This window comes from Oryctolagus cuniculus, chromosome 4 (assembly GCF_964237555.1).
Source record: "Oryctolagus cuniculus chromosome 4, mOryCun1.1, whole genome shotgun sequence".
In the NCBI taxonomy this organism is placed as follows: Eukaryota; Metazoa; Chordata; class Mammalia; order Lagomorpha; family Leporidae; genus Oryctolagus; species Oryctolagus cuniculus.
Window position 1 is genome coordinate 75,880,829 of NC_091435.1, and position 14,923 is coordinate 75,895,751.

Below are 14,923 nucleotides of genomic sequence, written 5' to 3' on the forward strand. Positions count from 1 at the left end.
AAAATACACAAGCTGGTGTTGTGACTCAATGAGTTAAATTATTACTTGTGGGCCGGCGCCGCGGCTCACTAGGCTAATCCTCCACCTTGCGGCGCCGGCACACCGGGTTCTAGTCCCGGTTGGGGCGCCGGATTCTGTCCCGGTTGCCCCTCTTCCAGGCCAGCCCTCTGCTGTGGCCAGGGAGTGCAGTGGAGGATGGCCCAAGTGCTTGGGCCCTGCACCCCATGGGAGACCAGGAAAAGCACCTGGCTCCTGGCTCCTGCCATCGGATCAGCGCGGTGCGCCGGCCGCAGCACGCCGGCCGCGGCGGCCGTTGGAGGGTGAACCAACAGCAAAGGAAGACCTTTCTCTCTGTCTCTCTCTCTCTCACTGTCCACTCTGCCTGTCAAAAAATAAAAAAAAAAAAATTATTGTGACACTGGCATCCCATATTAGAGCACCAGTTTGAGTCCTGGCAGCTCTGCTTCTAATCCATCTCCCTGCTAATGTGCCTGGGAAGACTGCAGAAGAGAGCCCAAGTACTTGGACCCTTGCCACCCATGTGGGAGACCCAGATGGAGTTCTAGACTCCTGGCTTCAGCCTGGCCCAGCCACAGGGAGCTGTTGTGGTCATTGTCAGGGTGAACCAGAGGATGCAAGATAACTCTTTGTGTGTCTATCCTTCTCTCTCTGCCTTTCAAGTAAATAAACCTTAAAAAATTCAAATATATTAGTTTTTAAAAACTTTAACAAAACCGTATGGTTTTTGAAAAATAAAAAGGAACATCACCCATCACTTGTAAATAATCATTTCCACTTGTATCTCAAATGAGGAGCCTTGTTTCTCTTTGAAGTTACCTGGACTTTTAAAGGATATGTTTAAAAAGACAGTCAGATTTACATCTGATACTTTATTGTTTTTTTCTTTTCTGTTACACAGTTCCATATGTATTGAAGAGCTGTGCAGAATTTATAGAGACTCATGGGATTGTGGATGGAATCTATCGGCTTTCTGGAGTCACCTCAAACATTCAACGGCTAAGGTAAGCTCAAAGAATAGCCCCCACAGGAATTCTCCCATGATCCTTCCTCTGGCCAGCGCTCTGCCTGCAGGTGTTGGGAGTATTAAAAACCCAAAGAGATAAAAGGAAAGGTGGCCAGGCTGAGATCAGATGCCTCTGTTTTCAGATGCCTGACTGTTCTTATTCTAATCAGGAAGCTACCCAGCCTGATGTAATTCTTTCCAATAAAAAGCTCCTGAGGGCCTTTAATCTGCTTGTTTGTCTTGAACCAGATCTACCCTTCTTAAGTGGACTTAACTCCAATGATTTAAGTTATGAGTTAGAAACACGTGATTTATAACCATCTGCTTGCCTACCCAAAACTTAGTTGGATTGGCTCTTGGTTCCATAATGTTCAGAACTTAAAGGTTCTTGTCACATTTGATGTTCCATGTGGTTGAAAAATCAGAAGTGTGCATAACTGTGTATTTCTCTAATGGATATTGACTAATACCTAATTGATATTATTTAAAACATTACTGGATGAATTATTTCCAATTCTACAGATTTATCCTAAAAATTTGAAAGAAATTCTATTACATTAATAGGCCAGACATGGAGCCAGCATTGTGGTGTAGTAGGTTAGGGCCACTGCCTGTGATGCCAGCATTGCATATGAGTGCCAGTTTGATTCCCCGCTGCTCCACTTCTGATCTAGCTCCCTGCTAATGTGCCTGGGAAAGTATGAAGGGTGGCCCAAGTACTTGGGCCCCTGTACCCACATGGGGGACTGGAATTTAGCTTCTGGCTTTAGCCCCTCCCAGCCCTGGCCATTGTGGCCATTTGGGGAATGAACCAAGGATGAAAAATCCCTGTCTGTCTCTCCTTTTCTCTCTGTAATTGCCTTCCAAATGAATGAATCTTAAAAAAAAAAAAAAGAGAGAGAGCAAAAACTTTTACCCAAAACACAGCTATATGTTTTATATAACTAATATATATAGATATATATAATATAGATAGATATATATTATATATAATATAGATATATGATAGACTACATTTAAAGTATACATAATATATATGTATATAATATCCATAATTTACTATGACTAAAATAATAGGCATAGGTATTTTGTATATTATTCTTTTTAAAAAAGATTAATTTATTTATTTGAAAGACAGATTTATAGAGAGAGGAAGAGGCAGAAAGAAAGATCTTCCATCTACTGGTTCACTCCTTAAATGACCACAGCTGGGTCTGGCCAAAGCTAGGAGCCAGGAGCTTCATCCAGGATGCAGGGTTTCAAGCACTTGGACCATCTTCTGCTACTTTTCTAGACCATTAGTAGGGAGCTAGATAGGAAGCAGAGCAGCCAGGACTCAAACCGGCACCCATGTGGAATGTTGGTGTTGCAGGCGGCAGCTTAACCCGATGCACCTTAACCCACTGTGCCACAGTGCTGGCCCTCACATATTATTCTTTAATGGAAGATATATATATATATATAGTATATATATACTATGTTATGTATAATGTGTAGTTATATATTGACTTTTAAAGCAATAAAACATTTTTATTACAAGATAAATATGTAAAATAAAGTAGATTTTATTACAAAATAAATATGTAAAATTTAATAGATCGTGCAAAGTAATTCAGCTTTCATCTTTTTCCCCTATCCTATTTGGTTTCTGCCACAAATCTCAATTGTAATTTAGTTATGCCAAAAGAAGTCTCCTTATACCTGGAGACTGAAGGTTATTTTTTTAAAAATTGGCTTATTACAGCCATATATTTATATAATTCACAAATTATAAGTGTACCACTTTTTAGAATTTCAGCAGCAAATACTTTTTAATGCAGTACTCTTTGCTCTGAAGTATACTATGTGGTAGCTGGTATCCTAGAAAGATATTTGAATGGTGATCAATTTTTTTAAAAATTTTTTTTGACAGGCAGAGTGGACAGTGAGAGAGAGAGACAGAGAGACAGAGAGAAAGACCTTCCTTTTTCCGTTGGTTCACCCCCCAATGGCCGCTGCAGCCGGCACACTGTGCTGATCCACCAGGAGCCAGGTGCTTCCTCTTGGTCTCCCATTCGGGGGCAGGGCCCAAGCACTTGGGCCATCCTCCACTGCACTCCCGGGCCAGAGCAGAGAGCTGGACTGGAAGAGGAGCAACCGGGACAAAATCCGGCGCCCCAACCAGGACTAGAACCTGGTGTGCCGGCGCCGCAGGCGGAGGATTAGCCTATTGAGCCACAGCGCCGGCAATTATTTTATGTAAGGACTAACTTTAGTTTGACAAGGGGAACTTTTGACTAAATAAATTAATAAGCTCTAAATGGTTCTCCTTCTGCTCTCTGAAAAAAAAAAAAAAAAAAACATATGCCTATGAATTCATGACGCCATGCCATGGTTCTCTTTTTTCAAGACACTGCTCATCTCCTTTGATGTTCTGACAGCATTAGGGATTCCCTATTCTTCATTAAAGCGGCAGGACCGGAGTACAGGAGAGTGGGCATTGCAAGCCATTTTGAAAATGCTGGTTCTGAGTGTCCTGTTGAGTTTGTCGCCACTTGATTGGCCAACTGAACACTCATGAAAAATCTAACTTATTTTCTATATCAAAGCTCATAGTTGTCATAAACATATTTTAACTTGTAAGTATACATTATTTGAGGCAGTATGTTCATTGAGCAGATTTTTTTTCTAATTAGAAACCGTGTTGAGAATCAGCTGATATTGCCGGATTTCCCAGCATAGATTGTTTGAAAAGATATTTACAATCTCATCTATCCTGCAGGAGTCCCCATCAGGCAGCCTAGAGGTTCCATTGAACATCAGAGATAGTTGATTAAAGTTCTCCAACCCTGGGTTTGAGTTTCCAGATAAAACAAGTTTGTTGACATGAATATATGGAGGCAATTGATAACAATCTGACACACCCTGGTTTGCATCTCTTCTGGAAGAAAGAGAAGTTTGTTGTGAACAACATTTTTGAAAAACTGCAATCTCAGTAGGCCTTATTGGCGACTTTTTTTTTTGCACATTTCCCTAGTATTCATAACTGATGCTACAGGTATAATGCCATGGGACATCCATTCATAGTTGAGCATTATGTCTTCCTATTCACATCAGATTTTGCAAGGAAGAGCCAGACCCCCAGTGGAAATCTTCCTATGGCTTCATCGAGCCTGGAGGAGAATCAAGGTTAAAAACGTGGTCAGATCAGCCATTTAGGGTCTTTTACCCCTAAGCAGCCAAGCAGCTGCTGACATGGAACACATGCTCCCTGGGATTGTTATGTCTCCGTCTGTGTTGTTTCAGGCAAGAGTTTGGCTCAGATCAATGTCCAGACCTGACAAGGGAAGTGTACCTCCAGGACATCCACTGTGTGGGCTCACTCTGCAAACTCTACTTTAGGGAGCTGCCCAACCCCCTCCTGACTTACGAGCTCTATGAGAAATTCACGGTGAGTCTTTGGATTTCCGCTATGGTTATGGGTGGGATGCATGAATGGGACAAGGAGAGCTTCAGCACTAAACTAGCAACAATTGTGTTCAGCAGATGGTTGATATTATCTCAGCATGGTGATGGCAGTAGGATGGTATGGTGAGAAAAACAGGGTATGGAACTGCTCGCTGAGTTTTCTTTCTTGAGTTCTCAGAATTGTGTTGTTTGTTTTAAGAGCTGGGTTAAATTATCTCCTCGTTTTCTTTGATTGAATGTGTCTCATTGTACAGGGAGGAAACTGAGAAACAGAGATGCAAGGTGCCTTGCCCAAGGTCACACAGTAGAGGCAGGACAGGAACGTGAGACTTGAGCCGCTAGTTCATGTTTATCAGGCAATTCCTTCTGTGTTTCTTTTTGGGAAAGGTGGGGTGTGCAGATAGGCAGGAGAGAGAAAACAAGCAAAAGTCAGCAGAAAGGTTAGGAAACTGAAGAGATAGAATCTGAGGAAAGCAGTAAAGAAGGAATGCAGCAGGGCTGGTGAGTTGGGTTGGAGGGAAGGACGCTGGGCGGGAGCAGAACACTACAGTGGCAACTGTGCGGTCCCCATTTAGGGCACCCACAGGGAAGTAGAAATGAGACTCAGTTCTTGATGTGTGTCAATATCAATAGCTTTAAAAATAGGGCTTGGATGTTGGGCTGCATGAATAGAGGTGTAGAGGAGGCAGAGCTGGGATTAACCAAGGCTAAGGTTCAGCTAGCAAAAGAGGGATGAAGGAGATGAGGGTAGATGCCAGGACGTGGTTGAAATAATCGATCAGGGAATTCAGTCTGGATAAGAAAGGAAATGAGGGCGTAATAATGATGAATAAGGAGGGAAAAGTAGATTATGCATTCCAGCGAGTGCAGTGGAGTGTTGGAGTAGGACGGGGAATACTGGAAATTGAGATTATGGAGGATTTGCAGTTGTTAGAGCCAGATCAAAGTTCAAACAATAGGAACGATTCAGGTTGTTCCATAGAACAATGGTTATTGTAATCAACTTATTTTGAGTGTTTAATATAAGAATAAATGAATGCTACTTAAAAGTTGGATATGGGCATTAAAAATATATTTAAGAGTTTTCAGTGGTACTAGGAAATACTCATGATAATGTTTGAAAAAAATCCAGAATACACAATTGTATAATAACAGGGAAACATTTATAATAATATTTCAATACAAATCTAAAATACAAACTGTATATTAAGAAAGGATTGAGGGGGCTGGCGCCGCGGCTCACTAGGCTAATCCTCCACCTTGCGGCGCCGGCACACCGGGTTCTAGTCCTGGTCGGGGCGCCGGATTCTGTCCCGGTTGCCCCTCTTCCAGGCCAGCTCTCTGCTATGGCCAGGGAGTGCAGTGGAGGATGGCCCGAGTACTTGGGCCCTGCACCCCATGGGAGACCAGGAGAAGCACCTGGCTCCTGCCATTGGATCAGCGCGGTACTCCAGCCGCGGCAGCTATTGGAGGGTGAACCAACGGCAAAGGAAGACCTTTGTCTCTGTCTCTCTCTCTCTCACTGTCCACTCTGTCTGTCAAGAAAGAAAGAAAGAAAGAAAGAAAGAAAGAAAGAAAGAAAGAAACTAAGAAAGATTAAGGGATCCAACATTGTAGTACAGTGAGTTAAACCACCATCTACAACACTGGCATCCCATACCAGAATTCCAGTTTAACTCCTGGCTGCTCAGCTCTCTGCTAATATGCCTGGTAAGGCAGCAGGAGATGGCCCAAGTTCTTGAGCCCCTGCCACTCACGTGGGAGACCCTGATAGAATTTCAGGCTCCTGGCTTCATCCAGCTGTTGTAGCCATTTGGGGATTTCTCTGTCTCTCCCATAGGTATTTCCTTCAGTCTTTCATTCTTTGCATGGTGTTTTTGTTGTGATTTGTTTTCTCAAATGAAAACAGGATTTTATTGTAAAATTAAAGCAATAAGAAAATTAAAGCACCTGAAATAGCATACACCAACCACATCTTCTACTAACATTTATAATCTCTCTCTCTTTCTCTCTGTCACACACACACACATAGTTGTCTGTCTCTCTCTCTCTCTTCCTTAATGTCCTCTCCCATATATACACTCTCAGTTTTTATTATTATACTATATATTTCTACTTTGGAACTTTTAATTAATTTATTTATTTGAAAGTCAGAGTTACACACAGAGAGAAGGAGAGGCAGAGAGAGAAAGAGGTCTTCCATTCACTGGTTCACTCCCCAACTGGCTGCAATGGCAGGAGCTGAGCCGATCCTAAGCCAGGAGCCAGGAGCTTCTTCCAGGTCTCCCAAGCGGGTGCAGGGGCCCAAGGACTTGGGCCGTCTTCTACTGCTTTCCCAGGCTATAGCAGAGAGCTGGATTGGAAGTGGAGCAGCTGGGACTTGAACCAGCGCCCATAAGGGATGCCAGCACTGCAAGTGGTGTCTTAACCTGCTACGCCACAGAGCCAGCCCTGGAACTATTTTGACTAAAAAATGTGAATATCTTTCCATGTTAATAGATACAGAGACACTTTTTACAGAATATTCCCTCCTATGAAACCAGTATCCTGCTGATAGACATTTAGATCTTTTTGTTTCTCAATACTTTGCTTTAATAAACAGCAATATAACAAGCATTTTTGCATATGTATCTTCACACTGAATATCCTTAAGGGAGAATCACTGAAGCAGATCTGCTGAGCAAAGAGTCCTTATTTAAAAATTTTGTTACATATTGCCAAACTGTCCTCCAGAGAGACAGTAATGCTCTTTTCCCTGCAGCCTGGCCAACACCGTGTATTTTCAATTTGTTAAGCTATTTGCCAATCTGAATCTGCCAAAAGTATTATCTTATTTTTGTTTTAATTGTGCTTAAGGCTTTATTGTTTGTTTTCTGCATATGTTGTCAGTACAACAGTGTCATCTTCAAATATGATAAATTAGAATATCATCATGTTAGTGAACTGGATGAGACAAATTTCTTTTAATAGTATCTCATTCTATTTTTGGGGTAGATAGGGATTCTTACTTAGAAACCTTAGAAATAAGAATTTCTCTGTAGATCTTACATACAGACTCCAAACAAGGTCCATATTTATCTTTCCCCATTCCTGTTTCCAGATATTGCTAACCATTCTGTTCTCTTACACCAACTTAAAAATACCATAGCAACATTTTGTCAACTTATCATCAGATACGAAGGAAATCTGTCATCATATTTAGGTGGCATATTTGGACTAAAAAAAAATAGGAATGTTTCATTGTGCTGGCTAACTTCTCATGGGTAGAACCTAATGAGGTTAACTATGTTGAAGAACTCATTATTTAATAGGTTTCTTTAAGCACAATAATAAATATGATAACATAAGCAAACTTTCTTCAGGGACATGGGAATAGCTCTGTTACATTATCACAATAATTTATTGAAACCTACTTGTGCAGCAAGAATAGAATTATATCTCAATGGAATAACAGTAAGGAAATATTAATGAAATAATAGTGATTTTAATAGATACCTCATTGAGTGATTTCTATGTGATAAGCACATTATAAATATTATTTCGCTTACTCATTAAAATAACCCTATGAAGTAATTTTGTTTGTCTCTTGTACAAATGAGTAAATTCAGACTCAAAGAGAGTCCTGCTTGGGATGATACAGTTAGTAAGTGCAGATAAAGATTTAAAATTCTGTCTCATGACTCCCACACTACTTAAAAATAGAGATAGCACTTAAATAGGATCATGTATTAAGTAACTGAACAGTTAAAAAACTTAAACATGAAAAACTGATGAAAAGTTAAAAAACTTAACGTGAAAAACTAAACAGGTACAGTTCTTGAGACAATGTAGGAAGAACTGGTTAACTATTAGATAAGATAAGGGGGAAATCAAGTTACAGCCTTACCTTTCAGTAGATTTCAGGGTAGAGAAAGGTTTTCCAACAATGAAAGCAATGGGAAAGATCACAAAAGGGAAACCTAACAAAGTGAATAATGGATAAATTATTTACCTATTTTAAAGTATGTTAATAAAAATAAAGATAATGAACAATTATAAAAGCTATAATAAAATGACAGGGAATTAAAATTCTTTAATGATATAGAACACTTGCTTACCAATACAAAGAAAAAATAACTTCCCACTAAACAAATGAACAAAGAATAATTCATAGAAAAAGAAACATAATTATTTTAAAATTATCAATTACTAGATCATATAGTTGTATATTTAAGCAATTTTTAATGTTGCCATTTCATGCTGGCAAGCCTGTCATAAGACTGACTATAGTTTTCTACTGAAGGTATAAATTGGATATCTCAGAAAATCATTTCAAATTACCTGTATGGGTCCTAAAGTGTTTGTATTCTTTCTTTACCCCTCTCCCTCTCCCTCCCCGTCCCCCTCCCCGTCCCCCTCCCCCTCTCCCTCACCCTCTCTCAATCCCTCCCCTCCCCTCTCCCTCCCCCTCTCCCTTACCCTCTCCCAATCCCTCCCCTCCCCCTCTCCCTCCCCCTCCCCCTCCCTCTTCCTCTCCCTCCCCCTCCCCTCTCCCACACCTTCTCCCAATCCCTCCCCCTCCCCCTTTCCCTCCCCCTCCCCTCCCCCTTTCCCTCCCCCTCCCCTCACCCTCTCCCTCACCCTCTCTCTTACCCTCACCCTCTCTTACCCTCCCCCTCCCCTTCCCCCTCTCCTTCCCCCTCCCCCTCTCTCTCCCTCTCCTCCTATTCCTCCCCCTCTCTCTCCCTCCCCCTCTCTCTCCCTCCCCCTCCCCCTCCCCCTCTCCCTCCCCCTCCCCCTCTCCCTCTCCTACTCTCTCCCTCCCCCTCCCCCTCCCCTCCCCCTCTCCTCCCCTTCTTCCCCTCTCCTCCCCCTCCCCCCTCCCACACCCTCTCCCTCCTTCCCCCTCCCCCTCCCCCTCTCCTCCCCCTCTCTCCCTCTCCCTCCCTCCTCTCCCTCTCCCCTTCCCTCTCCCTCTCCCCCTTCCCTTTCCCTCCTTCCCCCTCCCCCTCTCCCTCACCTTCACCCTCTCCCTCCCCCTCTCCCCCTCTCCCTCTCCCCCTCTCCCTCACCTTCACCCTCTCCCTCCCCCTCTCCCCCTCTCCTTCTCTCCCCTCTCCCCCTCCCCCTCTCCCTCCTCCTCCCCCTCCCCTTTTAATCACATCTACAAAGACTCTCTTTTCAAATACAGTTGCATTTTCAGGTTGCAGGAATTGTGATCTGATACCTTCTGGAGCAATTATTCAACCTATTGAATTAGATTTTATTTTTGATCACAAAAAATTCACTTTAGAAAAAATTGAACTTTGTTCAGAATGATCCAGCTAAAAATGATTACACCCAAAATAGGGCAAAGTTGCAGAATTGAAATTTTAGGGAAAGACCGTTTGGAAACATGTTACATATTGGATGTATATTGAAATCATTTCTTTATATATCAGTCTCCCTCATTAAATTGTAAGTTTCCTTGAGGACATGAACTGTGCTTGATTTACTTTGTTAACTGTGGTTTCTTTCTCTGCTCTCCAGCTACTGAAAAATGTTGCAACTGTTACTTAGTAGATACTTGCGGACAGGGTGGTTGACCTTGCACACATCTGAAATGTCACTTGGGGCAGACAACTAGTGCTTGGCTACAGGCAAAGGCAGACTGAATGTGAGCTCGCAGTGCCTGATTTGGTTTGCCAGGGACTCCCCATCTTAACACCTGAAGTCCCATCTCACCAGACACCCTTCCATCTCAGGCAAAACAGGAAGATTGGTCACCCTGCCAGGAGCTGCCTCAGCCATGCTGGTTTCTAGTTCTCCTCCTCCTCGCCCTCCCCCTGTCCCTCCCCCTCCCCCTCCCCCTCGCCATACCACCCCGAACATGCCTGTTCTTGTCTGATCTTGATAGCTAAGCAGAGTTGGGCCTGGTTAGTACTTGGATGGGAAAGAGAGGGAACTACAGAGAGAGCGAGAGAGAGAGATCTTCTATCTACTGGTTCATTCCCCCAGATAGCCACAATAGCTGAGGAGGGGGCAGGCCAAAGCCGAGAACCTGAAATTCCATCCAGGTCTCGCACATAGTCAGCAGGGGCCCAATGACTTGGGTCATCCTCTGCTTTCCAAGGTCCATTATCAGGAAGCTAGATTGGAAGTGGAGCTCATAAGGGATTCCATTGTCACAGGTGGTTTAATCCACGGTGCCACAATGCTTGCGCCTGCCATGCTGGTTCTCATCACCAAGGGGAAAGGTCCTCAGGAGGTACTGTTTTTTTTGTGTGTGTTGTTGTTTTTTTTTTGTTTTTTTGTTTTTTTGTTTTTTTTTTTTTGACAGGCAGAGTGGACAGTGAGAGAGAGAGACAGAGAGAAAGAGAAAGGTCTTCCTTTTGCCGTTGGTTCACCCTCCAATGGCCGCTGCGGCCGGCGCACCGCACTGATCCGATGGCAGGAGCCAGGAGCCAGGTGCTTTTCCTGCTCTCCCATGGGGTGCAGGGCCCAAGCACTTGGGCCATCCTCCACTGCACTTCCTGGCCACAGCAGAGAGCTGGCCTGGAAGAGGGGCAACCGGGACAGAATCCGGCGCCCCAACCGGGACTAGAACCTGGTGTGCCGGCGCCGCAAGGCGGAGGATTAGCCTAGTGAGCCGCGGCGCCGGCCTAGGAGGTACTGTTTTTGAAAGCATGGCCTGAATGCGGTTGTTTGGCATCATGAAGCACAAAGCAAAATATTGACTCATTCATTTACTCCATTCCACAAATATGTTTTGGGTACCTTGTAGGCATAATTCTGGCTGCTAGAGATTTAGCCATGAACAAAATAGAAATAAAAATACTTGCTCTTGTGAAACTTATATTTTTTTTTTATTTTTTATTTTTGACAGGCAGAGTGGACAGTGAGAGAGAGACAGAGAGAAAGGTCTTCCTTTGCCGTTGGTCCACCCTCCAATGGCTGCCGCGGCTGGCGCGCTGCGGCCAGCGCACCGCGCTGATCCGATGGCAGGAGCCAGGTACTTCCCCTGGTCTCCTGGGGTGCAGGGCCCAAGCACTTGGGCCATCCTCCACTGTACTCCCTGGCCACAGCAGAGAGCTGGCCTGGAAGAGGGGCAACCGGGACAGAATCTGGCGCCCCAACCGGACTAGAACCCGGTGTGCTGGTGCCGCAAGGCAGAGGATTAACCTAGTGAGCCACGCCGCTGGCCAACATGATTACTTTTTAAACATCTAGTCAATAGCTTAAAATGATTCAAGACATAAAATGATTTTATAATTATTGTTAAGTACTTAACAAAAAATTGATGTCGCCACTGGGGTGCAGTTGGGACAGCCATGGTTGTTTGTGTTGGGCCACCTGGTGACAGGGCTGCCTGGAAGCAGGACTTGAGAGGCAGGAGCGGAGATGGCTGTGGTAAACAGGGAAACCCCGAGTGAGGACCCTACTGCAGGGACGAGAGCCCGGCCTTCACCAAAAACCATAGAGCCGGAAGCTTGTCTTACTGATTTGACGAGAATCAGGGGCCAGATTTTATCCTGGATCTTTCAAGTTTTAGCTATTAGCCAGACTGGCCCCACTAGTGTTGAGTGAAATTCTCTGATAAAAAGTTGACATGGGCAAAAATTTCAACTCCCTTCCCTCAGTTGCCCAAAGATGGGTTCCATCATCCTAAGAAGAGAACATAAAAAAGCTAAAAACAAGTTTGTAGAGACACCCCTCCCCCATACTCCACTGGGAGAAAAACTCAAATCTAGAGAGCTTCTGGATGGAATTGGGGCAGGATAGGAGACACTGTCAGGGAGGAAATAAAGGCCAATTCCTAATGGGACTGCAGGCATCGGGGTAAGCCTGCCCCTGTTCAGAGAACAAAGATGAGTAACAGCTTCCTAAAATGTTAAAGGAACTTTCCATGAGAGCCGACAACCTTTTTTCCCCAAAACAGTTTTTTTAAAGGGGGTGTGGTACAAAGTTTTGCAAAGCTTGACCCTGGTTTTGCAGAGATGAAGAGAGGCTTCCCCGCCGGTGCTCTGTGCATGACAGAACGTGGGAGGCCCCAGAGCCCACAAGCAGCAGCAGCCCCCACCCCTGGAGCTTCTCTGCCTTTGCCCCCCTTGTGAGGTTCTCCTCGCTTGGCAGAGCCAGGGTCCGCTTCACCACCCAATGCTGTTTTCCAATAACAACAGCTCTGGAGAAGGGAGATGCTGGCTTGCTTCCTAAAGGCTCCATTCTTGCCCCTGCCCCTATGTCCTGCAGAGCTCAGAAAGCTGGGCTGCAGCAGAATGCTTGTTTGCACTGGGTCTATTCTCTGGCTGGCAAACCCACCAGGAGATTGGGGCACCTGCGACTGACAGGCCCAGGCCCACCTCTGCCCCCACTTCTGCCTGGGAAATGAGTTTCCCTACAAGTTTTCCGTGTAGATGATTTTAATTGCTTTTTTAAATGGTGAACTTCTGTATGTGTGTTTTACTTCAATTAAATTTTAAAAAGACAGAGAAAAAAAAAAAAACTTGATGGACACAGCTGGCCAAAGTAAGGAGCACCTACTGTGTTCTAGGCAGTGTCTGGACACAGGGACTCTTCACATCTCTCTGTGCTGTCAGCGTTCATACTCTAGCGAGGGAGACTGACAACCAGCAATACCCTGAAGAGACAACATTCTGCACCTACACAATGGTGGAGACTGCCAAAGGGGACAAGTGAGAGGGATCAGGATGGCCATGCTGGGCAGGACCAAGGAGTTCTCTTCTGAGGTAGACCAGGACATACACAGCAGAGAGGGGCTAGAAAAAGACCTGGGAAATAGAAGGTGCCCCCAAAAGTTAATTCCCCCCATTTTTCTGTGCCTCAAAACTCTTTCATTCTTTTTTATTTATTTATTTTTTATTTTAATTGTCTACAAATTTCATGTATTTCATATATATAGATTCAGGAAACTTTTTCATTTTTGAGAGTGTCAACTTCAGCATTTACATACAAGCAAATGATAGGTAAAGACAAATAGGGGTGAACGGTATATATTAAGAAAGCTGTCATCCCAGCTAGGATCTTATTATTTTATTACAGGGGCAGGGACTGTGTTTATCAAACTCAAGGATATATTTTATAATTATCCCATTCACTGTATACAAATGTAAAGCAAGTTTCCAGCACTGGAAGGAAATACAAGAGTACTCAAAACGTTCATAGAAAAGGATTAAAAGATAAGTTTATTTTGGTACAAGAGAATTTTGAAGTTTATACATAGGGTTTTTTTTTAAAGATTTATTTTATTTATTTAATAGACAGAGTTACAGAGAGAGGTAGATCCAGGGAGTGAGAGAGAGGTCTTCCATTCCATTGGTTCACTCTCCAAATGACCACAGTGGCCAGAGCTGAGCTGATCTGAAGCCAGGAGCCAGGAGTCTCTTCCAGATCTCCCACATGGGTGCAGGGGCCCAAGGAGTTGGGCCATCTTCCACTGTTTCCCAGGCCGTAGCAGAGAGCTGAATCGGAAGAGGAGCAGGCGGGATACGAACCGGTGGCCATATGGGATGCAGGGGCTGCAGGCTGAGGCTTATCCTACTATACTACAACGCTGGCCCTACATGCAGTTTTTAAAGCATGAATTTTGCGCCGGCGCCGCGGCTCACTAGGCTAATCCTCCGCCTAGCGGCGCCGGCACACCGGGTTCTAGTCCCGGTTGGGGCGCCGGATTCTGTCCCGGTTGTCCCTCTTCCAGGCCAGCCCTTTGCTGTGGCCAGGGAGTGCAGTGGAGGATGGCCCAGGTGCTTGGGCCCTGCACCCCATGGGAGACCAGGAAAAGCACCTGGCTCCTGGCTCCTGCCATCGGATCAGCACGGTGCGCTGGCGGCCATTGGAGGGTGAACCAACGGCAAAAGGAAGACCTTTCTCTCTGTCTCTCTCACTGTCCACTCTGCCTGTCAAAAAAAAAAAAAAAAAAAAAAAAAGGCATGCATTTTGCATGAACTTTTTAGAGACCTGCCTATGCATGCATACTACATCTCAGTAAAGAAAGAAAAATGGGATTCCCACTGCCATGCTGGCAGTCATGAGGACTCCCTGACTGCACTGGGAGTAGCCCCTGAGCCTTTCAGATTCTCTGGACAGGGGGCAGAACCAGGAGCAGAGGAATCTGCCCAGGGACTCTTACATTGTAAGAGATGACGTGGGCCAGCCCGTGATCACACTGCCTGCATGCCATTCCTGCTCTCTTTGAAGGCTCTTGGGCTGATAGGAGAACAAAATACCCACACAGGAAATAGCCAGAGAGCAAGTCTGGGCAAGACCACTGTGTCTCAAGAACAAAATTCTTATCCCCACCATGGGAGGCATGTCTTCCCTGCTTCCTAGCATCTAGGACAGGCAGCAGCTGAGTACTCAAGATAATCAGGATAGTCACAGGCAAGGTGAGGGGTGGCTATTTATATCCACAAAGACAGATGTGAGTATAGCAGTACCACTCTGTCATCTCTCTCACATCTCGCCTCTGTCTCTGTC

At 44.6% G+C, this 14,923-nt stretch overlaps 1 protein-coding gene across 2 annotated transcripts in view; it reads left to right on the plus strand.

The window, feature by feature from the left end:
• The window catches only part of ARHGAP31 (Rho GTPase activating protein 31), a 128,888-nt gene that overhangs the window by 78,559 nt on the left and 35,406 nt on the right, over positions 1 to 14,923 (plus strand). For both annotated transcript variants that reach the window (XM_051819004.2, XM_051819005.2), the window contains exons 2-3: positions 920 to 1,022; positions 4,310 to 4,454. In XM_051819004.2, coding sequence (XP_051674964.2) covers positions 920 to 1,022; positions 4,310 to 4,454 — 248 coding nt within the window. The remainder of the gene's footprint in view (positions 1 to 919; positions 1,023 to 4,309; positions 4,455 to 14,923) is intronic.